Genomic DNA, 26,741 nt, shown 5'->3' with positions numbered 1-26,741 from the left:
TATACACTAAACTATTGCTATATAGGGTAAACATCTTATGTGTCTTAAATCAGAATTCAACTCATAGATTTATGTATATAACATGCCTTGGCAGACATGCACAAATCTACCCCACATCTTTTTTAGTTATTTATAGATCCTGAAAGAGCAGAGTTTAATTTTTCCCATGGTGTCCAACTGGAAACATACTGATATAAAAAAAAAAAAAATTAAACCTACAAAAATGTCCTTTAGGTTACTTTAAAAGCCTTATTTGTTGCAGATAAACCTCTGAGTGACTTACTCTCTATGCATGTACACGATGAATACTTGACTCTTTAATTGACAGGTTAGGTTATTTATAAAAAAGAATGCTTACTGGGTTATTTTGATGTATCTGAGCAACTGAGAGAATGTGTTGCTTTGTTTACAAGTATTGAGTTTAATCTTTAAATCCTTTAAAACTATGTATCTGAATGACCTTTTTCCATTTAGGAGGTGAGTGAGGAGATGTCTGTTACATGATAACACAAACTATCCTTGTTGTTTTAAACCTCTTTAAGCTTTCATATTTGTTCAAAAGACAATAACACTATTTTTTTGAAAGTGGAGAAATAAGCATCAAGTGTTGTGAACCTGGATATACTGTATATAAGAAAAAAAAAAGAAAGCTGATAAGGTTCATCTGATTCACCCAGCTCAATGACCATTCTCTTCTCTAGTCAAGCCTATCGCTGATTCTCTCCCCTCCCTACTCCTCCCTGACTCCTTTTCTTCTTTGGGACCTACTTAGATCTGATAATTAGAGACTGGTGGGAGGTGTGAAGGGTGGAGATGGGGAAAGTGGCAGAGAGTAGGAAGCAGAATGGGAGCTGTGAATGTAAAAGCCCTTGGCATAGTTTGAAGCTAAGAAGGGAGGTGGTGGTGGAGGGGGGTAGCAAGAAGAAGAGAGAAAGGCCCATAATTATAGAAGCGTAAGGTGTGAAGATGAAAAGGATCTTAAGTTTTTAGACAAAAACTCACGCATCAACACCCTGTGGTAACCAAAAGCTTCCCGGTTTCTGTTTTATCATATCCAACAGCGCCTAGGGCAAAAACACTCTCCCCCTTTTCCTTCTTAACTCCCCTGCCTGCAGCTGCTCCTCCTTATTGTTATTACAAGTCTTTCTTCACTTCTAATCTTGACAAATAACATTTCAGTTGTTGCCTCTTTCGTGCTGCATTTTCTTCCCGTTTTCTTCTAATTGAAACCTAAAACGTTTTTTTTTTTACCATTTAGGTTGGTTAAGAAAAAGCAGTTTATAAATAAAAGTAAAAGATTAAAGAACAACAGCTAAAAGTTTTGAAATTAATTAGTTTTAAAGTTCACTAAATATTTTGGAAGTCAACGAGAGTTCAAGCACAAATTTACGAAAAGTAGATAAAATTTAATTTATAAAATCTTTTGTTTCCAAATCTAACAAAACCAGAGATTTCTCACAGTTTTTATATTCATATGTCTTGTCATACATTTGATCATAAGTGTATTATCATTTTTCAGTCAATTCAAATTATGCATGTACAGTCTAAAAACAGGATGAAAGTCTAATGAACACAAAAATTGCCAAAATAAAAAAAGGGTGTATTTGTTTAAATAAATCAAGAACTTTTAAACAATAAAAAATAAATAAACAATTATAAACAGAACATAAACATTCAGTAACTGAAATAAATGTGAGCTAAGAGATAAAGAGATCCATCATAAAATTAAGAAAAATCACAAATTTAAAGAAAGAAAAACAAAAATGCTTTACCAGAGTAAAGTCATAATTACTAGTTCAAATTAATAAGTCAGTAGACGCTTTAGGTTTATTTTTTTATGACATAAAATATATCTGTCGAGGTCAAATGACTTCCAACTTAAAAACAAATCTGATGAATAGGTGCATCTAGACCAGCAGTAATTATTTAAAGTGATAAAATCCAAAAAAATAACCACAAAATCAGTTGTGAAATGAAAAGGTTGCTAAAAGAGAGACTTAATAATTTCGATTTTAAGTAATTTAGCTTCATTAGTTCAATATCTTCATATTTTCTTTCTTTTACTACCACCTTCCAGCAGATTTTCTTCTGATTCTTAAACCCTCAGCACAGAGGAAGCCATTGATTTGACTATGAATTGAAATGAGCCACTTCTTCCACCATTCACTTCCAATATTGGCAGCTAACAGCTATTACGGTTGGCATTTAGCTTCTATAATAAAATTATTCTGATCACCTGATCAATAAGCTTCAGGTAAATAAACTCCACGACATTGATCACTGCAGTGCGCTCGGTAAGTAAACAATGCAGGGAGATGAGAAGTGCATTATGAACTGGGAGACAGTGAAATGAATTCTGTGACATTAATATTTTTGTGTGTTTTCAATCTTCCTACCAGCCGAATATATTAGCGAAAGACTTGGCAGCAGCTCAGGATATGAACATGCTGTGTTGTAGACAGGAAAAGAAGAAAAGGAAATATCCTCCTGCGGTTTTCATCCAACAAAGAGAACGGGAAGTGTTCTCAGTTTCATCTCTTTCTTATGGTGATACAATGCATGCACATTACAGATATGGACTGCAGACGGTAAACAAACAATTCATATGTCAAATGTAAGTAGAGAAAAAGCACTGGTTCTTTCATTAGTGTTTCCAAGTTCTGCTTCATGTGCAGACTTTGTTAGAGAGCCAAAATGGTAATGTCCTTGAGATGTATGGAGGGCAAACAGGCCAATGTCTGATCCCTTTGCCCATATCATTGCTGGCATGAATGAAACACCCTGGCTTGGCTTATACTCAACCCTGCCCTGCATGCTAACATCCAGCTAAAGCAGTGGGGAAATTCGGCTGGCCTCACTCATTAACATAGCGTTAAGGGATTATTGAGATCACTGCCTCAAAGCCCCTAATTGTAATAGTTAAATAAAAAAATCAGTGTCAGCAAAAAGAGCCAGCCTCATTGTGTTCCATCGTTAATGCACTGCCTTTTGTCAGTGTGTGTTCATGTGCCTGAACAAGCATATCCAAAAAAAAAACCCAACAGCTGTCAGTAAATACATCACCTTGGAATTAAAGGGTTAATTAAAAGCAAATTAAAACTCATTAAGCCTGCATGACACCTGCTTTTTAAATCCCCATTTCTTCATTTATCCTTTTCTCTATGCATGCACACAATACGAGAAGATTTGCATACTTTTTAACCTGAGTCAATACTGACCATGACAGACTAAGCTAATTAGATGTGTAAACCTGCAAAGACTTTTCTTTGGGCCAAACTAAGATAGTTCAAAAGAATACAAGAATAGGAGGACAAAAAATATAATCTCTACAGGTTGAAATGCTTGGGGGGGGTGTTGGGAGTAACAATTGGGAGCAGACTCCTCATCAAAAGAAGCAATCTAGCTGAGCTTGTCTCTGCGCGTCATAGAGAGTCTGCCTACTCAGACATGAGCACTAGTGATCTTCATCATATCCCACCTCAGGCTAGGATTAACAGACCACTAAGTCCCTGAACAGCTCTCCTCTGAAAGCCATAGTGAATTTGCAAGGTACAGGGAGGCTAACAGTGCTACAGAAACACACATACACAAAGTAAATTTGCAAATAACTGCATTACCACTGAATCCATAGTCTTAGATCTTAAGTGCATATCTAAACCTTCTCTGACTTCCTTCCTTTCCATGAGGGTTGTTGCAGTTACAGAGTACAAACCCCTCATCTGAAGGGAGTGGCTGTGTTGGAGACCACTCGCTTAGCCTACCCCTTTTTAGTACACGGCTCGTCCTCTGCAGCATCGCTGCCTAATTACAGTCGGCTCTGCTTCGGCGGGAATAGAACTGCCTGCCAATATTATTGATAATTCACAAAGAGTAAGCTGTTGCAGGGAATAGGGATGGTCATGTGAAATGACTCAGTTTTATTAGCTTCCACTGCCCTTTGAAGTGAAGTCAAAAGTGAGACATGCCAAGAGACTCATGCCAGATGGAGGTACTTTGACTAAAAGGTGTTGCAATCTTTCTAATGCAACACTTCTTTTTACATGAAATCTAAAAATGTATATAGTGGTGTAGTTTTTGTCCACCACAGTCGATTTACTACACACAAGTCAAATTGGATTTGTAGACATCGTAAGCAACAAACATTAACCATATATGAATAATATCTGGTCCTGATATCTCAGAAATTTTTCTGGATCTCAGGGCTACAGTAATGTATCATCTGGCTACCCTTCGGTACAGTGGAAGGCTTGTACACATGGGTTTGTTCTTGAGTGTCATAAAATGCATTTTCCAATTTTTTTAATTAGACATTTTTTTTGGCCGAGAGAATTTGCAGCTCACACTCTCAATATCAAATAGGGGGTCAGGGTCTATCAAAAACATTTTAACAAGAAAGCCTACTTTTAATTGCTTGACCTATTGTAGGGGGCTAAAGCATCATGTAGTTTAACAGCAGGATGTCCGGCTAAGACTGTGTATTCTAATCTCTGCATGCAGGCACATTTATTGAGGAAACTTTAGGAAGGCCAGCTTAGTGAAATTTAGCATCTAGATTATGATTATATGTATAAAACAACATAACTGTTCGGATGTGATTATTAACATCAGTACCATTTGGGTTTCTCAGTGGTGCATCAACAAGTAACAACTCTGAAATGACTGCATATAAAAACCAGCAATAATGCCCACCCCCCACCTTCACCACATTTAACCTTCCTTTCTAGAAATACCAAAAATATGCAAATCACAGAAGCTTTTCAATGAACTCAGCTCTTTTAAAGTGTGGTATATATAGTAAGCCTGCAGAATACATTTTCAACAAACACTTTTATTTAAAACCATTGCAGTTTGACTTTTGCACTGACCTCCGGCTTTTTGACTCGGCCCTCCTGGAATGAACAAGTGCGAGGGTCATGGGTACAGTCATGTCGGTATTTACACCAGTGACATTGGTAGGGGCTGCTGACACAAGACAAACACCTGGGGGAAAAAAAATAAAAATTAAAAAAATGATTGGAGTGGAGAGGCAGGTTTTAGATCAGTAAGAAATGGTTGAAGGCAGATAAAAAGCTTAGTTAATCCAGCTACAGTCAGAAATGTACATGCAGTAATAAATATTTAATAAATACATTTGATTTTATCACAATTTCAAACAAAGTTTAGATTTCATTAAATCCAAGTATAAAAATCATGTATTAAAACCCAAGCCTGTATATACACCCCTAATAGTCCCTTTTCTTTTTTTTTTTATTAACCAACTTGTTGGTGTGTGTCTGGTACTGATAAAGCAACCATCTTTAGCTAAGCTTTAACCATCTGACCGAAACTGTTGGTTAGGATGTTTTAAAAGCGGCAAAGGCTCATGTATAGTTGGTGAAGTCACAGAGCGGTTTTAAAATGAAGACTACTAAACTAAAGAGGTAAAGTCATGTTTTAAGGACTGTTATGCCATCAGTGGCACTACTGAACTGCAAAAGGCAGAAGGTATTACAAAAAACAGCTATGTAAGTAAGAAAACAATTAGTGATCCCAAACACTCATAACTAATTTCAAAATGTATAAATCAGCCATATAAAGCCTATGAAAAATACCTTTATAAACATTTGACCTTATTTAGAGACAGATATATGGACTATGCTTACAAATTGGATCATTGTAGGACACAAAATAAACTTAGATTTAACAGTTGTATTCATAATTAGGAAAGTCATCACACTCACAGCGTGATATAAAAAAGTCTGGATTAACTTATCTGGCGTAGAAAAATATCCACAATAAATTTACCCTGATTCACCTTATTCTTATTTCTGAAAATGCTGACATTGTAAATGTATTTCATGCTAAAAAACACATAAAAAAAAAAAATTTTAAAGCTGAAAATTAGTAACATGTACACAGAAGATGAATAGATGGAAAAAAATGGAAAAAAAAAAACAGAATCTTAGGAATGCCTGCTATTTCATCACATAAAGCGTTCAGAACTATAACAACAGGCCTGCAGGTAAGTTCGGATTTTTAAATGTCAAAAGAGGGAGAAGAAAGCTGTCTACAAATGCTACATTCTGAAATCCCTTTAGAAGAATGTTGTCATTCTGGAACTCTGAAATTGGTACAAGGGAAATGTAATAAAAGTCTGCTGCAGACTGTGATTGAAGTAGATTTGAAAGCCAGCAGCAGAGGTTTACTTACGACTTGTGAACGCTGCAGTTGTAGAAAACAAAACTGGTATTTGCAAAAGCCAGGCCCGTCTCCTTGGATTTGAGATAGAGCTGCACTATCTGGTGGTCACCTATAAAAAACAGAAGGTGGTCAAAGGGGAATATAGGTTTTGAAACATTTGAGCAAATTATTTATAATTCCAATACTTCGTACATATTCTTGTTTATCCATTTGTTTTTTGGTTATTAAAGAGGCAACATGTGTTAATCTTGTTGCATTGATAAAGAATATCTCTTAAAAGGCCAGAATTAAAGCTAAAACTCTATCGAGTCCTCCTTTTCATGCAGCTATGCATGAAGTAAAAGTTGGTGCTTAGACATGTCCCTTGGGATGGGCAGTATTCCCTCTGAAATCTCTTTGAGGGTATCTTTGACAAGGTAAAAGAAAAACATGAAACAGCAGCCATGTGTATTTTTGTGTAAGTGTATCAACTGGCACCTCGTCTGTATTAGGTATGTCCTTTTGTCTGGCGCTAATGAAGGAGCTCATGTTTAATTCATCAACACATCTAACTGCTCATTCTCGTCACTACCTCTTTACCTCTCCCTCTCATTGCCACTATCTTTACCCACAGCTCTCTTCACTTCCTTCCACACTTTGACTCCCTGTCCCTCGTGAGCCTCCCTCCATCTCTAACAAAGAAGAATCATTCATCAATCAGAGTAAAGCACCGGTGACAACGGATCTGTCCTAATTAGGCCACCTAAATGTTACCTTGAAGCCTGCTAACACTCTCCATCCTTTCCCCTCTCCTCTTCTGCTTTGCACATTTTTCTCTTTTTTTACACCAAGTTTTCACTAATGTGTAATAGTAAAAACAGAAGATGAAAGATTGGAATTTATGAGACATTTTACTTTTGCTCCCCAACAGAGAAAAAAGTATAGATTTGCCCGTGTGGGCAGCAAACTAGGCGTGTGTGTCACAAGGTTTTGTTGTACATAGTTTCACATTGCACATCTATGTTTGCATTATCATAGCATTACCAGCTCTACATGTTGCTGACACTGCAAACGCTGAACAAATGTTTACAATTCCCAGAAGCACATTCAGTGTCAGATGCATCTCTATATGGCGCTGCCTATATGTGGTAGAACAAGTTTTCTTTTATTATTTTCTTTTTATAGCATCAGATTTTCATCTGGTTTTTTTTTCCATGTCTACTAGTTGGATTAAATAGCAAAACAAAACATGAAGCTGGAAGCTTTACAGATTCCCCTATCAAATGTGACCTGTTTTGACCCATTAATAAAATCCTTTACCCAGCTTGTTTTTTAAATCAAATATCTTAACAGTTCAAACAATCTTACATTAAATGTATCAAATGTATTATGACTAAGCTGAACTAAGAATAATTTTACTTGGCGTTATTAAACAGAACAATGTTGGAAAGGAAACAAGATCTTCCTTTTTTGTGTAAGCTTAAGACTCTTTATGAAGACATGAGCTGTAAAATTCCTCAAAGGTAGGTTTGGCAACTGTGGGGACAAAATATTTCTTCACTGTTACAGTACATGTTTACAGGGATTACTACATGGCACGCATGTTGTTACCATCCAAGAACCTCCTAGAGGTGAAGAGAGTATAGCTTTGGGTTTGCATGTACAACATAGACATTGGTCTTATCCATTTTAATCTATGTGATCCGAAAGTGAAACTAGATCTCTTCATGGTAAACTTGCACGGCCCTAGGAATAATAATGGCTGAATGATGGGAGAAAGCATCAGACAGAAACTTCAAATATTAAGATTGGCATAATCTTTCTTTTTTTAAACTCTTTTACAGCTGGTTGAGTTGTGTCAAATGTTTTGTTTCCTTCAAAAAACTCAAACAATGCCAACATGTAATGGTTTCTTGGCAAATTGTATGATGTTCAGGGATCTTTAGGAGCATTTTATTACAGATTTATACAATGTGGTCAACCAGGGGGCACATCCTTCCCTCTGGGTATGATCCATGAGGGAAAAGTTAATAAATATCCTAATAGAATCAGTGAAGTTTATTTATTTAATGTGTCCTGAGGCACTGTTTGAAGGCTTGATGAGTTGTTAAGGGTAATGAAAAATTATCTATCTGGTTTTCCTCTGGTTTAGGATTGGCTGAACAGAAAATATCAACTTGATAGCAAGTACATTTTAATGATAGACAGGTATGTTGGTAGAACAGGGAAAACTGACTAGCTGTATATAATAACAACCTTAATTGTCCAGGTGCAACTCAATGGATTAGTTCATAAAACAAAAGCAAAAATACACTGAGAATGTCACATTATAAGGTAATGTGAGATCCCTGAATAAACATGCAACATTAATCCTTGTTCTTACCCTTGTCCACAATAATACGTGGCATCTCCTTTTCAGTTGGCGAGTAACACTTGATCCGGTTTCCTTCTACCAGGCCGTTCATCTCAGCCAGATCCTTGAATGTGCAGTTAACGCCTGCTGAAAGCTCTGGGACATTATGGGCTTCCAACACCAACTGCAGAAAGAATGGAGGAAGAAGACCATTAGAAATTAACAAGTAAAGCATTACTTTTCCTATCCTAACTAAGGAAGATTTATTATCAATAACATGGATACATGATATTTTGTGTTTTTGAACCATGTAACTCTTTTTTAACAAAAGAGAAAAGGATTCTGAATTTCAAGAAAACACTTTAATCATCCACTGAAAGAAACAAGTGGAAGAACATTATCCCATATGTGCCTGGAGTATGTGGGACAATTAACGGTTATATGAATCTGCAGATAGCTCTGCTGTTAAAAACAGCTATTTGGGATAATAATACTGTAGATAATCCTCAGACATTGTGCGTTGTAGTCAAGACCACACCAACCAAGACCAAGGAGTAGAGACGGAGACAAGGCTAAGACCTTTAGAGGCCAAGACCAAGACCTTATATGGTCTGTTCCCTAAATGTCTTGGTACCCCTTTGTACGGTTGTAATGGTCTTAACTACAAAATTACCACATAGAGAGCCGATTACAGAAAAGAAAATATATAAGCCTTCTGGAAGCCTTCTGGGAGAGAAGCAAATGTCTTCGCAAGATATTGCACACTATTCCCCCATTTTGCACATTGGCTCTTTTATGGTCGGAAAATTGGTTGGAACCAGTAATTTTCAGAATAACCAAAAGGACAATATATACCTTTTCTGGTGTGTAAAGATTTCCAAACAGCTAAATTGATCTTTTTCATGAGGGGAACGTTTAGTCATCTATTTAGGTACAGGGCATCCTACTGCATTGTATTTAGTTGGGTTTGATTTCATTGCTTGATGAGTAAGTTGGTGGCCTTAAGAGAAAACAGCAAATATTTGTAAACTATTTATTTAAGCACATATCTGGCATTTAGTAGGTCAAAAATACAAGGGGGGCAAAATTATTTCAGATGAGTAGTGCTTATAGAAGAGGAGAAACAATCTACCAGGAAGATGGAGGGAACCAAATGAAGCAGTAAACCATTAGACATGGACTCACAAGCATACAGGTCAGTGGACTGTCACACACCAGAGCATTTCCAGGAAATAAGAATGCAAATTTTTCATCATGTAAAAGATGCTGCATAAGCTCCTCTGGCACCTCAGGAAGAGTTGCCTTGGGTAAGGTAAGAAGGGAGGGGAAAAAGAAAATGTCCTTGAATAAAAGTAGAGGAAAGTGGGACAGGGTCAAGACCACACTATACATATTGATGGAAAATCCTCTCTGTAAAGAGGATTGTAGTTTAAACACTGATTCAGGTGTAGGTGGCAGTACACTCCCGATGCAACCCTGAAAGCTGTATCAGCGGCAGAGAAGGGCTGACCTATACTGTTTTTATATTGCTGTTTAATGAAAAGAAAGTAGCAACTGCTTAGCCATTTACAGAAAATCTCACATAAAATGGACAATGAATTTCAAGCCCTGCCTCTGAAATTCTCTACCTATGACCCTTCTAGTAACTTGCTTGTATTTGCGTTTTCTCAAAGACGTAAACATGGGCAAACCCACAGTTGAATTCAATGCATTTGCAGTAGAAAGAAGCTGCCTTTCCACAGATGTCAAGACTTCAGTGAAAAAGCAAACAAAAACCTCCACTTAATATACATTTATGCACTACCTTATGTAGTTTGTAAAGCATTATATTAATATATAATGTATCTTTATTGAGCAAAATCAGAGTAAATATTACATCTAGAAAAAAAAAATCTAGGAGGCAGACCATAGGGAGGATATGTCCTTGTTTTTAATCAGGGATTCAAACGCTGTATCTTTCTAAACATATTTAATAACCCAAAGGTCAAGTTGTGGCCACAGCCAGTTTGGCTGAAACCTCTGCAGATCATTCAGCAGAATGGTAAATGTGTGCAGAAAGGTTAAACACTCAATAGCATTGCACAGCCTCCCATGAATATTATTAAACTGATGCAGAGGTACATTTCTGACAAACTGCTCACGTTTGACCTTCTGAAGAACGCAGATGAGAAAAGTCCTTCCTGGCTGATTGAAATATTGGTGGTCTAGAGGATTTAAAACCATTTCTAAAAGACCCAAAAGCTAAAGGGAAATGTGGAATTAAAAATAATTCTGCTTATGGTTAGTAACGGTCAGATTTTGTCAAGTTGTGACCACAAATATTCATTATGTTCACAAAATTATCATAGGTGTTTAGAGGTTTGAAATCTACCATATGTATTTAAAACAATTAATTCCATAACTGATCCTTCTATCTCTGTACTACTCCATGTGTCAAGCTTTTAATACTTAATGTGCTAACACTTTGTGTGTTTTATGTCTGTTTTCTTAAATCCTGATTTTGTTAAGGGATGTTGAGATATCCACAAAATTTACAAAATAATTGTCATGATCTGCCAATCTGGACTTATTCATTCTGCGTAGGTTTTCATTTTGAGTTCTCAGTTATGCTTCATTTTATTTTATTCTGTCTTGTAAAGATTTATATCCTTTTTGAATTGCTAATTCTTAGTAGCTGCTGTGACACTTTTTCTCTTAAGACTATAAAGTGGGCATCCCCAGAAAAAGATAGCTAAGTGGGGAAGAGCAAGTAGGACGGCCTTACGTAAACATATTATCAGACCACTTATTTAAATGATCCAACCGGAAAAAGAGCATCCAGAGTTTTTATTTTTATTTTTTTATTGTCATTATACTGTCACAAGTACAGAGCAACGAAATTAACTCTCTGCATTCCACTCTTGGTTCTGTCTCCCATACATTATCCTCCACTGCAGTTCTTCAGAGATGAATTCTCTTCATTCCTTTTTGTATGTTTCTCTCGAGCTTGTCTAGATTTGGTTTCTGAGCTACCAGGCAATTATTTCTGGATTTATATTTTTGTACCATCTACTTCACCATTAAAACTGCAAGAAACATCTCTGCCTCCTCTACTCTGCATTTTGGTCCACAACAACATCCACCAACCCTGACAATAACACATCTGTCGGCATACAAAAATTACTTGTAGTGAATGGCTGTGTAAAAACCGCTACACTATAAATAATTATACATTAAATATATAGATTTACCCAGAATAACAAACAGAGCCTTGTAAATATATAAATATCCTATAAAGAAGTTTATAGGATATCTATAGGATATAAATATCCTATAAACATCTTTATGTTTTGTCATATTAGAAACACAAAGTTCAACTTTATTAGCGGTTTATGAGATGGAACAGAACACACTAGTAATTACAGTAGTTTTAGTACAAGGAAATGAAGGGAAATGAAATTAGTAAAATGGTATTTAACCCCTTGTTAGTGCCCTTTATTAAAATCTTGATTACCCCAGAAGTCAATTTAGAGTATATTATTATTATTTTACGTTTTTACAAATGATTTCTATCTGTATTTTTTTTTTTTTTTTTTTTTACAATGATCCAAAAATGTATTATGTGAATTTGTTTTTAAACTTCTCTGGTTGAATAGATTGTTGAACCTTTTCTTACAACTGCATTTTCATTACTTTAAGGTCTATCATTTTTGTATCTAACAAAATACTTTTCTCTATTGTTTGCAAAACAGGTGAAGCTACATTGGATGAAGAAATGAAAAAGAGTTGTAGAGAGCAATTGTTTTGCAAGAGATTCTCAGTTGGCTTATATCTGGACTTTGAATAGGCCATTTTAACAAACCAACACAATCTAAACATTCTACTGGAGCACAGTGGTTCTGCTGAAAGGTGAACTTTTGCCTTAGAGTAAGGTCTCCAGATGAACAAACAAGGTTTATTTTGTTATTATCTATCTTGCAAACAAAAAATGACCCATTTCCATGGATCCATGCAAAATAAAAGCCTTACTACAAGATGATTATAATACCTTCATGTTCCACGTACATGCACTCCAAAATAAATTTCCCAATTCAATTGCCTTTAAAACTAACCAATAGACTTTCTACCTGTTAATGCAATTTAATCTCATCTTGTTTAAAGGGTTGATATCATTACTAAACACACTTTTTAAAAGTTTATAAAATGTTTTAGTTTAGACAGAGTAAAACTGAATCAAGTATTCTCAATTCAGAGACAAACTTGTTTTCAAAGACACATTATGCACTTCTGAACAGGCTGGACATTTTTTGTCAGCCTTTAAGGATTTGTTTTCTAAAATCCTGCTAAGAAATGTTTCCACTGAAAAGAATTAAAGTTTTGCTACACATAGCAATATTCCCCAACAGCCAGGAATCTGGCCTGCTAGCTGGTATTTTAGGGTCAAGCCTCCAGCCGATAAATGTGCTTTATTTAGCTGCCAGCACACATTAAAATACAGCTGAGCTAAACTGTATGCTGCTAATGATTGCAGCCATTCGTTTGAAGAGTATTTCAGCAGCTGGAGCTGGAAATTGTGAGGTCAGTCTTTAAAGGATTGGTGTTGGCAGACAGTAAAATGATACAAAGCAGCACTGGAAAGTTAACACCATGTAGTCGATAGTACTTAAAGCCTAATTACATTGTAGTACAAATGATGCTTGAGAGAGTGAAACTGTGAATCTGCCAGACAAGATCGTCTCACTCGCAACAGATTCAACCATCATCACAATTTACTGCAAGGTGGTGATGTTGAAAGCAGCACTTGTTTGTGGAGACACAGCCATGTCTGATGCATGATCCAAAAACCTTTCATAAATCCACAAAATATAAGGACATTTCTCTTTAGGCCAGACTCAAAACCCAGCCCCAATACTGGAGTTTTGGGTGTGGCTTTTTACACTCACATCTGTTCACCACTGGATCACCCTGTGGTTGACCAATGGCTTAGTCTTTTCAATTTTTATCCATTCTTGGATAAGTTGACTCATTCACTTTTCTTAGGCTTTTTTTAGGTTTAGTTGAACTTTTCTACGCAACAAATAAAGTTTAATATCTTTAAAATTCTGTTAAACTACAGTTTGTTTGTTTTTTGAGAAAAATACATAATGGCAGAGTTTACCAAGATATTTTTTTGCCTTGATTCTTGAATAACGAACAGCCCTCTCAACAGGAATCTACCACTGCATTGACTGATTCAGGCACAGAGAATCAGCATTATGTGTGTCATGACTGTTAAGTCTGTTGAATTTCTTTTATTCTATTAAACCAACCAATAAATCATGATGAAGAAATTGAATCTCTATCAAAAGCAGTGTTTGATCTGGTTAGTGATGTTGGACTAGATTTCCATCTACTCACCGTGACACTAAACTGGGACACTGATATGTTGTTTGGGTGTACACTGAGACGGACACACTGCTTAATGTCTGATGCAAAGCGCCGAGGTTCTGATGAGCGCTCACATTTCTCCTTCCTGGCACACCTGAAAGACAAAAAAAGGAGAAGAGAAACGGGAGGGGGGGGTTTACTCTGGGATAAAAAATGGACATGCATCCAAATGCACATGGTAACATGATCAAGGCTTACTCTTTTCTACCTGTTGGCATCTGGGGAAAAAAGGAATGTCCCAACCCCTCTCAGACAGGTGCTATTGGAAACATTTATCATATTTCCTCTCTGGAAACATACCAGCTACAGTGGGTGGGAGCAGTTGCATTAAAACAAAGGTTGCTCTATATGTGGAAGTAGATCCAGCCCGTTGGGAAAGAGGTTTTCTCTGCTTTTGTGCTGCAACCTTAATGACTGGCATTCATGGGCAATGCCAAATGCAGGTGAAAAGGTAGACGCTAATGGGGGGTAGTATAGATTACCCAAGTTCCTTATACCAAACCAGGTGGCCTAATCCAGTCTGTTACAGTGGTTTGAGAAACAAAACATGGGACTGAAGCTTTATGCTGAAAGATGAATTTCAGACTCTGGCTCTTAAAGCAACCTCTTGTTAGGCTAAAAAGGGCATTTCCCATTTACACTGGAGGAAAACTACCATTCATTCTCACAACTTGATGGATGTTTGTTTCTAACCAGAATATTAGTGAAAGCATTTTTGTTGTTGTATTTTTGTGGAGTATTTATGTTTTGTGAGGAACCATCAATCTACAAATGTTCAACAAGATGCAGCAACTATTTCGTACCCAATTCCTCATGAACTTGTTGATGTTTAATCTCCTACCGATTTAAAGAAACCATATTATAGTAAAATAACAATTTGGAAAATCCCCAGAGTTCCTTTAAACTCAAAGGAATAAAAGAGGTCACAACAAATATACCTGAGATACATTAACTTTTTCACCTAAAAGCATTTTCTAAATAGTAATAATTCTGAGGGTGGTGCAGTTTTAACGTGACAAAATCATTATAAAGTCAAGAAGCCAACAAAGACAGACAGAAAGAAACCAAATAGATAAAATATAAATAAGAATAATCCGTGTGAGAAGGGAATGAGGCTGGAAGAGAGATGGAGGAAAAGGATGCAGTGGAAGAGAGCAAAAAGAGTTTAGATTTAAAGGAATACAGCTATTGTTGGCCGTCTCTGAAGCTTTACCCGCTAAGCCAGTTTCAGTAGGGGTTTAATCGCTTCAGGTTTCTTTGTGCTCCTATCACTGGTGTCTGTGCCTTTTCTTGTGCTGATTTAATAAGGCCACATCATATGAACAGCCTCAGGCAAACAAGTCAAATTTAAAAAAGCATAAATAAAGACATTCAACAATTACACAAGGAATAGATTCTTATTTTTTTTTTATATATATATATACCAGTGTTTGTTTAGATAGATTCAATTATGAAAGATTATTAACATTCTGATTAAAACAATAAATCAGTTAAGCAACATTTAACCATCATAAGCATTTTGTTCTTCTACTGAAACTAATAAACAGTTTGAAATGGCAGTTAACCAAAATTAAAATCAAATTGCAATACTGTTTACCTTAACAGGTAAGGATTGGTTTGGTGTGAACTTGTACACTTTGTCAAGAAGGTGGAGGTCTAAAGAGTTTTAATTATGAGTGATAAGGAGTTCATAGTAGTGTTGCGCCAATGCCACTTTTTATGGCCCAATACAGATACCCGATAAGTGGCTGTGCAGTATCGGCCGATACCAATACCATCTGTTTGAAATTGATGTGTGTATATATATGAAGAACTGCATACTACTTGGATGTAAAATAATTGCCATCATAGCTTTGTCAAGCTGCTGCCTGCCTTTGTGAAGCAGGATAAAGACTAATACATAGTGAATCCAGTAGAACTTTTTATTGCCTACCTGGAATGGGTGACAATAGTTGAAGAAACGTATGGGTTTTAAAATGGTTTTGGTGCCCTATTTGTCAGTACTCGCTGATACCGTTACCACCATTTTAGTGCAGTATCAGGGCCCCGCCTGACACTGGTATTGGTACAACACTAGTTTATACACAATTCTTTCTTTCTAGTACATACTTATGCACATACAATGTAAAATGTAGTTGATTCAGGTCTGCAGATCATTGAGTTGATATAAGGGCAAGTTAACAGAAAAACAAAGGGCGAGATTTTAGGCATTGAAAACTTTGGTGGCCAAGGGTGCAAAGAATCTACAAACAAAATAACTGCTGTGCACTTTAGCAAATACAAAAATTACTTCAAACACAAGAATTAAAATATCACATAAAACACATGCAAAGGAAAAACACAGCAAAAGAGAAATGCTATAACCACAGAAAAGTAAAGTCAAAATATGTTGCAAACACAAACGCACGTCAAATACATAGACCCGGTGGAAATAAACATGATGCTAACAAACGTACAGACTATGCGTACAAGGGAAATATGCCGCATGTACAGAGGCAAAAACTATTTTATGTAAAGAAAAACTTCAATTATGGTTAATTGCAAAAGTTAATATGAAAAGTAATTATCAATTTTTTCTCTGAGTTTTATTTTAAGCATGCAATCTCTCTGATAATCTGTTACAGATAATCTGATTTCTCTAATAATCTCTGTCTTTACCAAAAGTCTGCTCCCATATGAGCCAATTTACTACTTTAATTCTTTTTTTTTGTTTGTGTTTTGTGAGTCTAAATTTTGAGTTTCCATGCCTTTTTTTGTGTTTGCGCCACATTTTCACCCCTTGGCCAGATTATATACATATCCAAGTCTTTATATTAGAATAGAATAAATGTGTAATCTTACTTAACTTTCAATAATTGGCGCACATGCAGATTATTAAGCTGCATGTCCTTATTGTGTTAGAATAAAATTTTTCTCTCAGTCAATGGCAACATTTAAGTTCCTGATTGTTTGTTTTTAATTCAATAGCACAGTAACTTTGTAGTAATTGCTAACTGTTAATTTAAATGTCTCCTCCATTTCAAAGTATAGTGAAGTTTTTTATAGTAAAAAATATCTGATATAATTATATTTGGATTCACCATAGAGTTGCTCAAGTTGCTCAATATAGCCAATCAGGTCTAGGGAATCCTCTGTTAGAGTCTAACTATAAATAACCAGAAACATATGGTGATGATGAAGAAAACAATTGCAAAAGAAAAAACATAACAGACTAAAATCTAAGCTTTTGATTTTACAATCTGTAAATAATAACTCACCCTAAGGCCACAATTTTGCAGCTTAATTAGAGTATTAATATGTTTTTAAATCTGAGATAAAAAGACCTAATGAGGTGTTCTCAGTAGAATAACACAAGTCATTGAATCATAACATTGTCTATCTACTCCCTATTTGAAAGGTTACTACTGTTTGGTTCAAATGCAAACACACAGTTGACATTTCAATGCTCTTCTAATAATTTTGCTTTAAGCAATCTTGTCTTAGATGAGAAGGAGTAAAAGCTCTAATTGCCTTTCTAATGAAGATCGCTGGGTTTTAACCTTGAAGCATCATTTTCATACTTTCATAGTCCCAGAATAAATTCGATAAACAATTTGATTTCTTGTCAGCTATCCAAAATGCCTTGCAACTCAATTTTTATGTTTGCTGACTGTGCATTAATTGTTAAATATATGAGAATTTTTTTCAGACTAGCTATTTTTTTAAAGCCTACTGTAATACATATATTGTCAGAGAGACTGTAATGGCTGTTGCAGCTCTTGCTGTTTGAGATAAATTTAGAAAGTTATCTGGGGTTTGTGTTAACATGAGAAGGGTCCCTGGTCTTAGAAATCAGAATCAAAAAGTTGGAATATTTCCTTAATGTCTGACAGAGTAATGTTGAAGACCTAATAGTTTGACTAATGTGAGATAAGGCAAAGACTAATGAGAGGAATATGGGATGACGTCCCATGAAGCACTGTTCCTGAGGACCCGGCTTCACAGAGCAAAGCACAGCTAAAAATAGTTGTTACTTTTCCAAACATTCAAAGCTAAGCACCAAGTTAAACTGCACAACAGCATTTTTGCATTTATTACATATAACATTTAAATATGCAAACAGCTAAATTATTGATTAATCAAAACAAACTATAACAAAGCAGCAATTAGCATAGCAATTAAACATGTTACTACAGCTCCACCCCTCTAATGCCCGTTTTTTCCCCCAGCTTTTGGATGCACCCCTACAGTACACCAGCACACCTGAATTAAATTGATGGTTAATGACCAGTCCATTTAAAACTTGCTGATAATTCACCATTATGGTTACTCAATTTATTTCAAATGTATATATGCCTAATTATAAAAAACATTCTACTGTTAAAGCTTTACGCAGTTTAATTTAGTAGAAGGCTATTACCACAACAGAACACTAGATAATCATTCAATATTACCATCTACAGACCCTAAAAGAAATAAATGTGGACCTTTTCTAAAATATATAACACCTCCCTTTGCAAACATCCCTCAGAAAACTGCTTTAGAAATCATTTCAAAGCAATTTGGAAAAACAAATGACAGCCATAAAAAAAAGCCTGTCTTTTTTGTCCACCATGTCTCCATTTGGTTCCTAAATGCTGCTGTCTGAATGATGCTGTCAATGATGCATTGTTAAAGAGCAAGCTAAACGGATTAGATCGACTCTGAATAAAAAAACTCTGAGCTCTTTTGTTCCTTTTTTTTTTAAAGGTGATGATTAGAGAATCTTACAGAAGAGGAAAAGAAAATATTCAGTCATTGCAACAGATAAGCCTGTCAAAGAAACAAAAACATTCTGATATTTACTTTAACACAGACCAGAAAAAAAACTTGGCTTCAGTTTGTAAAGTGTATCAACAGCTGCCATCAAAATTAAATGCTTAGCATATACTGTTAAACTTCCCTGATTTTACACAAAACTTCAGTATCCATTAGAAGGCATTTGCACAGCTCAGGAGGAGTGGAGGAAAAGATTTTACTAAACAGAGAGCAGCAGTATCTGGCCAGGCGAGGCTTCAGGTGTAATGCATACCTAATGAAAGGCTTGGAGAAGGTCAAACAGGCTGTGAAATGAAAGCTATTAAATTCCCACAAAGCTTTGGTCCAGCCATCCCAAGCTCTATCAAATACCTGTGTCAGGGAAATGTGCACAAATATATGGGACCATACACACATGTCCATCAACTTGTGCAGTTGATGCTTGAAGACAGTCTATGTGAAAGTAAAACAGATTATTTTAGTGTAAAGAATTACTGATAAAATAAAAGAAAAAATATTGAATCATGCAGAGGTGGCAAGGACTTAGAAAAGTAAAAGACTGTATTTTCAGAGGAGTTATACAATATATATTTAATCTAATAACACAATACAAACCTACATTTCGAACTGCACATGTGAAATTTTCCAATCTTCAGACACCTAAGTACACATCCTACTATCATTAAGCAGAGTTACCCACAGAGCATGCTGGAATTTGCATTAAGGAAGTAGTCGAGGAGTCATTACGCGGCCCACTGGCCATGACCCTGTTTCTCTAGTTTGTGTGGACACATGCTAAGACTCACAAATCAACCGTCTCTTCCTCATAAAACCTGTCTCTAGTAGCAACCATGCCTACAGGCAGAGAAACTACACACTGGCACTTCCCAGCTGCAGAAATCTCTTATACAACTCATGCCAGAAACCAAGCGGTGTTGAAAACAATACTTCTGTTGAAGATTTGTACTTTTTTATAAAACTCCCCATTAATGTGTGTTCAAAGAAATCATCTATTTTTTTAAGACAACATACTCATTATTTGGACAAAACTTGTTATTTAAATGCTTTACTTTTTCTAAAAGCAAAATTTTTGACACATAGTGAATACATCAAAGCTTTAAAAAAATTATATAGAAATATATAGCTAACAAAATAGTGAAATATTGCAAAAAGCTACATTTCAAAAATACAAAATAGTTTTGAACATATTAGGAATTATTTTGACGAGTTTAATGATAAAAAATAACAATTGAAATATATTTTAGTGGAAGCGTGTTCACATTTAAATGAAATAAAAAATTTTATTCCTTCCATCAAATTTAAAAAGTCGCTAACAATTAAATATATATATATATATATATATATATATATATATGATTTCAACAGAATACAGAAAAATTTGTAAAATGTCTTCACATCAGTAGGTAAAAGGGTTTCCATTTAAGGAAGCATTGACTTTGCAGCAGTAGATTACTGTGATAAAATTAAAAAAGTTAGTTTGCCTTTTTGCAAACATCACAAGAAATTTCACAACCAACCAGGGATTTAAAAGTACAAACAAGATAGCTAAAGTCTTATCTGAATAAAAATGTCTTTAGTTATTCCTTAAAATAGTCAATGGAGTCTGCAGTGTAGAGACACTGTTCAGGGTTTTAAAGCAGGTATGCGTTACTAGAAACTGCGTTTGACTCCAAAACCTCTGAGTCCGAGATGGAGTTAGAGGGTGAAAAAGGTCCAGAATGCATTTAGGGGCCTGGAGACAAAGTGCCCTAAAGGTTAAAACCAAGATTTTAAATTAACTTCTCAAGTGCAGAGGGAGGCAGTGCAAGGACAGGAGCTACTATATGTGATTATCTGCTGGAAGTATTTTTCTGCAAGGAGGTAAAAAATATGTTGCATAATTTTATTTATTAAGGGGGAAAAGTGGAAAAAAGTGGAAACAACCAAGGCCTGAACAAAAACATACAGTAACTCCCACATTTTTAGCCATGTATTATTTAGAATGTTCAATGTTTAAAATTAAAAAGTTGAATAGAACTTGTCTGACAGATGAGCTAAAATTTCTCAAAAAAGCACAGCTTAAACTATTAGTTTAAAGAGCATGAAGAAGTAGATTACAAAGAAGCTAGCTTTATAGTCCAGAAAAGGTTACTAAGTATCTCTCAGACAAGAATGAAATACAAAAAAAAGGATATCACACAGGGACGGAACATGAAAACAATTACACATCAAAGACGTTGCAAAAAAACCCAAAAGAGGATCTAAAAACTTCTCTAATTGTCATGATACCCTATTCAAAATAGACAAAAGCCATTGTTACAATTATTATCATCAAATATTTAGAAAACTTTTGAAGGAAGTAAATACATCAACTTCCTCCTGTTAAACAGAAATGGGGGAGCCTGAGTTCTCTTTATCTGCTCTTTGCTATTATATTGCTACCATTGGAGACAGTCAACAACAGCCATGTTCACATGCAAAAACTCAGATATAAATGGGTTTGGAATGAAAAACAAGCAAAAAACCAAAACCAAAAAAATAGAATAGAAAATTGCTAATAGTTTGAAATCAAATAATCGGATCAGGATGTGCATTTACTTCAACCAGGTTCTATTTACTGTAGAATAAAAAAAACTTGTAGGGAGCTGTCATATTGCCCTAAACAACTGCAGAGCAAGTGTTGTACTCTGCCTGTGCAGAAAAAGGAACCAAAAACAAAAAAACCCAACAAAACAGAACAAATAAAGGGGCAGTGATTTTGACTGTTCCAAGTGCACAGCATGGACCCACACCAGGTTCTGATAGTAGTGGAGACCGTTACTCTTCCTGTGTTTCAGGATCAGGGAGCAGGAGGAAATTAACATCCGTCCAACACTGAAAAAAGTAATGCAACCACATTTGGCATTTACTTAATCATATTTGGTTACTTTAACACAATTGTTGTCCTACCCTGCTAAAATTAGACAATTATGTTAAAGTAACTAAATATGATTAAGTAAATCCCAAAAATGAAGGATTGTTTTTTTCAGTGAAAATGTTTGCTGCCTAGTGCTGCTGTCTGAGCAGAGACAAGACCCCCCCCAACAGAAAACACAAGATCGAACAAGACTTTAGAAGGACGCTTTAAACACTAATGATCGACATAAGCTATCCCCTGGAGTTCAATTTCATTCTGATTTAGCCTAATTGATCACAATCTTTCGACTGACCCATTTATATGATGCAGTTTGATACCAATGGGGATTTTCCTCCAAAAAACGTATATTCAAAATTTATCCCAACAAATCATATATATATATATATATATATATATATATATATAATTTGTACCATCAAGTCCTTGTAAGTGCAAACCTACTTGACAATAAACTTGATTCCAATTCCTTTGAGTCCATTTGGAGCCATGAAAACAAGTCAGCACTAATAGTTTATTTCCCCTGCTTTTCCTCAGTCATCAGAAATACACCTACAGCCACCTTAACATCTAGGAAGTGTTATGCACAAAAGCAATTATTATTAATATTAATATATATATATATATATATATATTTTTTTTTTTTACTATTTTTTCAAACAACAAATCATCTTCAAGCTATAAACTGGCGAAGTCAGTCAGATGGGAGGGCAGGCATAAGACCAGGCACATGGGTCATTTCATCCTGAGGAGTAACATTTAAAAATGACTGCATACTGTTGCATACCAGCCATTTAAAGCACTGGTTGTTAACACTGTTACCATGCACAATGATAATCTTAGTAAAAAGGTTAGATCACAGTACTCGGTATTTACAACTTACATATCAGTGAGGAGTATTGTTGTATTATATATTGATTATTGCATATTTTTTTATAGGTAAAGCAATCTAATGGCATATGCAAAATGGTGTGTCCAAATTCAGAACGCCTTTCTATCATTGCCAAGGTGGTAATGGGTGTGAAGTTAACCTTTTATTTTTAACAGGACCATCCTGTTTTGGGAATACATTTATACTGCCAGACAGATGATTCCCAATCTTTTCTATTGCATTGGAAAGTTATGTAACCCTTTTAACCCAACATTCAGTGGCCCATAATTTGGAATATACAACCATCTATCTTCACTTCCTTTGACTGTCACTGCATCTCTTCTTCATGTCAGTCTAGTTCATGCTCTACTGGGCAAAAGTAAGGCAGGTAAGGCCACTGTGAAAGTGTTTATGTGTGTGCATGTCCACTTCAAAGGGCTAGTGCAATTTTGTGTGTGCAAGAGTGACAATAGGTGACAGTGAGCAAGGGTCCTGACTTAAAAGTGGATGTGCAGATATTTTGTGTGCACTTTGGGTGTGTGCTGCTGGTTGATGGATTGGCATTGTGTTTGTGTGCGTCTGATTCATTGTCTGTTCTCACACAATCATGGTGGCAGTTCAGAAAGAACTAGCATGCACAGCACTCTGTTCCATCCTGATGCTCCTGTCACTTCTTGGCCTTGTTCCCTTCTTTCAACCTTCCATAGGACCCACCGGGAGATGCAAGAGAGCAAGGGGAGAGACTAGCTGCTCATACACAACGGGCACCCACCATCCCCTGGGGCACAGATATCCGCTCAGCGCCATGGGATATCAGAATCTCAAAATCAAAGCAATAAGTTAGAGGAAGCTAAACTTCTAGGAGGGGGCGTCAAGCCATTGACAGGAAAGGTACTTTCTGTTATCAAAACAGCAGACATAAACAGAGTTTAAGAACATCAATATACTCCTATAGAAGTTAAATAAGATGTCCAGGAAATAAAGTCAAAATGAAGTCTGTCTTGCTGAGTGTTATCCAGTTACTTTCAGCATGTGACTTTATTTAATTAAGTAAATAAATCTTAACATGATGAGCCCAGGATATCAACACCCTGCTGCAACTATAGTTCAAATTATTATTTTGAAATAGTTCTTAAAATACCCTGTTGAGTTGACACATTGAAGAAAAAAATCCTTTCTGAACTTGCTGACCACACTGGTGCTGTAAGAGCACCAAATAAGCTGTCAACACTTATGAAAAACGTAATAAATTACTGTTAAAAGTATTTTTTAAAATTTGGACCATTAGTAATTACCCTAAAAACACAACTTCTGGTTAACATGCGGTTACTAACCATGCTAAGGCTAACATCAACTAAATCATAAGGCCTGTGTAAAGTTCCTTGATTAGTCTTGATTGTATTTCCATTATTCCTGTTTTTAATTCTCCTAATATATAAACTAATCAGACTTAAACTGACTTTACCAATACAGATTCAGCACAATGTTTGGAAATACATTTTGAGAACAAAGCATTTTTACTACATGTACAACAATTAAATTATTATTTATTTATTTTTTGTATTAATACTACCAAAGAAGTAGACATACAGAAATAACTGATGATAGATTAATTTACTACTTTTTAGTTGTTTATAAACTAGTGTCTGCCTTTGTTTTTTTTGTCCCAACTAGGTTGATTTGCAACCATTGATGAATGGAGGGTAGGAACTATCTATTGTTCCTGAATGGATACAGTTGGAAGTGTATAGAAAGGCAAACGGCTATTTTAATGTTTTATTGTCCCTGGGCAAATGTGAAAGAAAAATACCATTATCTAAATAGAAATCAATGTAAAAAAGTGTTGTTGTTTTTTCATTTGAATAAAGGATAAAAATTAAAACCTTTTTCCATACTTATATGAGTTTATTTTTCTTAACTGATCTATTTTAAGCACTGAATAAGAGCTCTGCCACCTCTTCTTGCCTCATCTGTGATTGGTGCGTGTCTTTATACTCTATCCGAATGTAATTATTCAGTATTTACCCTTCAAATAGCCAACTGTAGTATCAACACTGCAAACACAGATATTGTAATATAGATTTATCACCAACATAGTGTGTAACACAAAAGTTGCTTATTTAAAATCACAAATCTCTTAAAGGAAGAAGAAGTCCTTTATAGTCCAAACATGTGAAAATTTGTCACGTGTATTAACCCATTGTTAGAGCGGGGTGTAGTGCCACAATGAGTAGCACATAAAGAGCAAAATGGGGTTAAGGGTGCTGCTGGGGGCATTGGAGTTTTCCACCTTCAACCCTTTGGCCTCTTAGTGTCCAAACTTCTCCAATCACTACACTATAAAATCCAGATAGTTATCACTTAAAAAAACAACATGTAAATCGGTTGCAATTACAAATGTAAGTACAGTGAGCTACAGTAGGTATTTTAGGAAGTAATAGAAATCACCTGAAAGACCTGATATATTTCTCTATCAGAGTAAATTATACATCTCTGCCTCTCTGTAAAACAAATAATAAAAAAATACATCTTGCTTGCAGGATTCTGTGGAGCTCTAAAATTCTGTCAAACAAACTAACCTTTCCAGAATAAAAAGCTAATTGATTATCCATCCCTCCATAAATGTTTCCCTAACGGCACGTTTCACCATATTCATAGTTAGCCATTTTCTATCATTCTCATTACTGTGCCATGTAAAACTTATGCTAATTATATTGAAATGCTAAAATCAACTGCAACCAACACCTTGAATTTGGCCATGGAGACCAGTATAATTGTACTCTACAAATAAAGCTCTTGTTAGCACAACCTGCATGTTTATTAGACAGATGGGTACTCCAAAAAGTGTAATAATAAATCTAACATGCATATAAACATTGAAAAAAAAATAAGTTTACTCAGCTTTTTATAATATAAAGTGAAACAACAGAGCCATAAACTAAGATGAAATTCACTTAATTTCAGGGATAAGCTAAGGGCCACTGATTTGTACCAATTAAAACATTTGCCCGTGTCCAGCACCACATGTGACAACAACCTCCTCTCTCCTCCCTTTGATTAGAATTTAAAACAGGAATGTATTAAGTAGTGCATACACATTTTAAGGAAAAAAAAAAGTTCAGAATACAAAATCTACTAAAAGTTATAAAAAAATGAAAACAGATTTAAGATAATAAGTGCACAATTGTATAATTAACACAAGTACAGATTTAGATTTTGAATCTTGAAAGGGAAAATTATACAAAGACCAGGTAATAAAAAAAGCTATCACAGCTACGTACCAGCTGAAATCAAGGTATATAAACTAGTTAATGTCAAGATATTTTAAAATGACTACAACCTTTTACAAAACGATACTCATACCACATGGATTAATGTGCAATATTCTCTAAATGCATGACAACTGCACTAACAATCATTTTGACAAAAATCCCCCACCAAATATGGCCTCCAATCTGTCTAGCTGTCATGCACAACAGGCATCTTGACATACTAGTTAACAACTTACAAACTCAGAGCTGACAGAGAAACATTAGGGGAGGTTACATATCCAAAACATGGTTGGAGGATCTCTGGTATATTGGTTCTCAGCAGGAGAGCCACTGCCTTGGAGTGAATGAAGTGTGGATGGAAATCTGAAAGTAATATGCCATTTTACTCTTGCGATGTAAACAAAAACAGTAAGATATGAACCCCCAGTGCTTTGTTGGGTTGGGTGTGTAATAAAACAATTTGTCATACAGAAGACCATAACTTGACTGCATTTTATGTACATGAGTCGGTGTAAAAGTTTGGGTCTTTATAGAGAAAAATAAAGCACAGTGCTGATGAAAAAGCTGAAATTCAGATAGCTTTGAAAGAGCAAGTCTGGATTTGCCTAATAGAAATTTTAAAAGTAATTTTCCTCCCCTTTTGACTGGGTGTCAGAGTTTGATTAGGTCAAAAAGTGAAAGCCCTCTTATAATACCAACTAACATCAGTTGCCTTAAATAGTGCCCTAAAGAATAAGCATTATGCAAAACAAAGAAAATCTCTGAATTCTATTCCTACTTAGTTAAAAAGTATCCAAAACAAATCCAAAGTTTTGTATTACATTTGCAATCACTGCAAAAAAAATCAATCAAGTTGTCAGTCAACATGATGGCATTTATGAGCTTCTTTTATGTTATGGTTGTCAAGATTTTTTTTTTCTTCTGCATTAGAAAATCTTCAAAGTTTACTTTGAAGAACATTCGTGCAGCACAGAGTGATCAATTTTATCT

General features: G+C 35.4%; 1 protein-coding gene across 1 annotated transcript in view; it reads right to left on the bottom strand.

The window, feature by feature from the left end:
* The window catches only part of LOC107095492 (plexin-A4), a 121,742-nt gene that overhangs the window by 68,234 nt on the left and 26,767 nt on the right, over positions 1-26,741 (bottom strand). The window contains exons 4-7 of the mRNA XM_015391615.1: positions 13,889-14,012; positions 8,543-8,696; positions 6,190-6,289; positions 4,866-4,980 (exon numbers count right to left, since the gene is read on the bottom strand). Of these exons, the coding sequence (XP_015247101.1) occupies positions 4,866-4,980; positions 6,190-6,289; positions 8,543-8,696; positions 13,889-14,012 (493 nt within the window). The remainder of the gene's footprint in view (positions 1-4,865; positions 4,981-6,189; positions 6,290-8,542; positions 8,697-13,888; positions 14,013-26,741) is intronic.

The sequence above is a fragment of the Cyprinodon variegatus genome, unplaced genomic scaffold (genome assembly GCF_000732505.1).
Source record: "Cyprinodon variegatus isolate N-32 unplaced genomic scaffold, C_variegatus-1.0 Scaffold552, whole genome shotgun sequence".
NCBI classification, from domain to species: Eukaryota; Metazoa; Chordata; class Actinopteri; order Cyprinodontiformes; family Cyprinodontidae; genus Cyprinodon; species Cyprinodon variegatus.
Note: the sequence above shows the minus strand (reverse complement) of the source record. Positions and strands in the feature narration are given on the sequence as shown.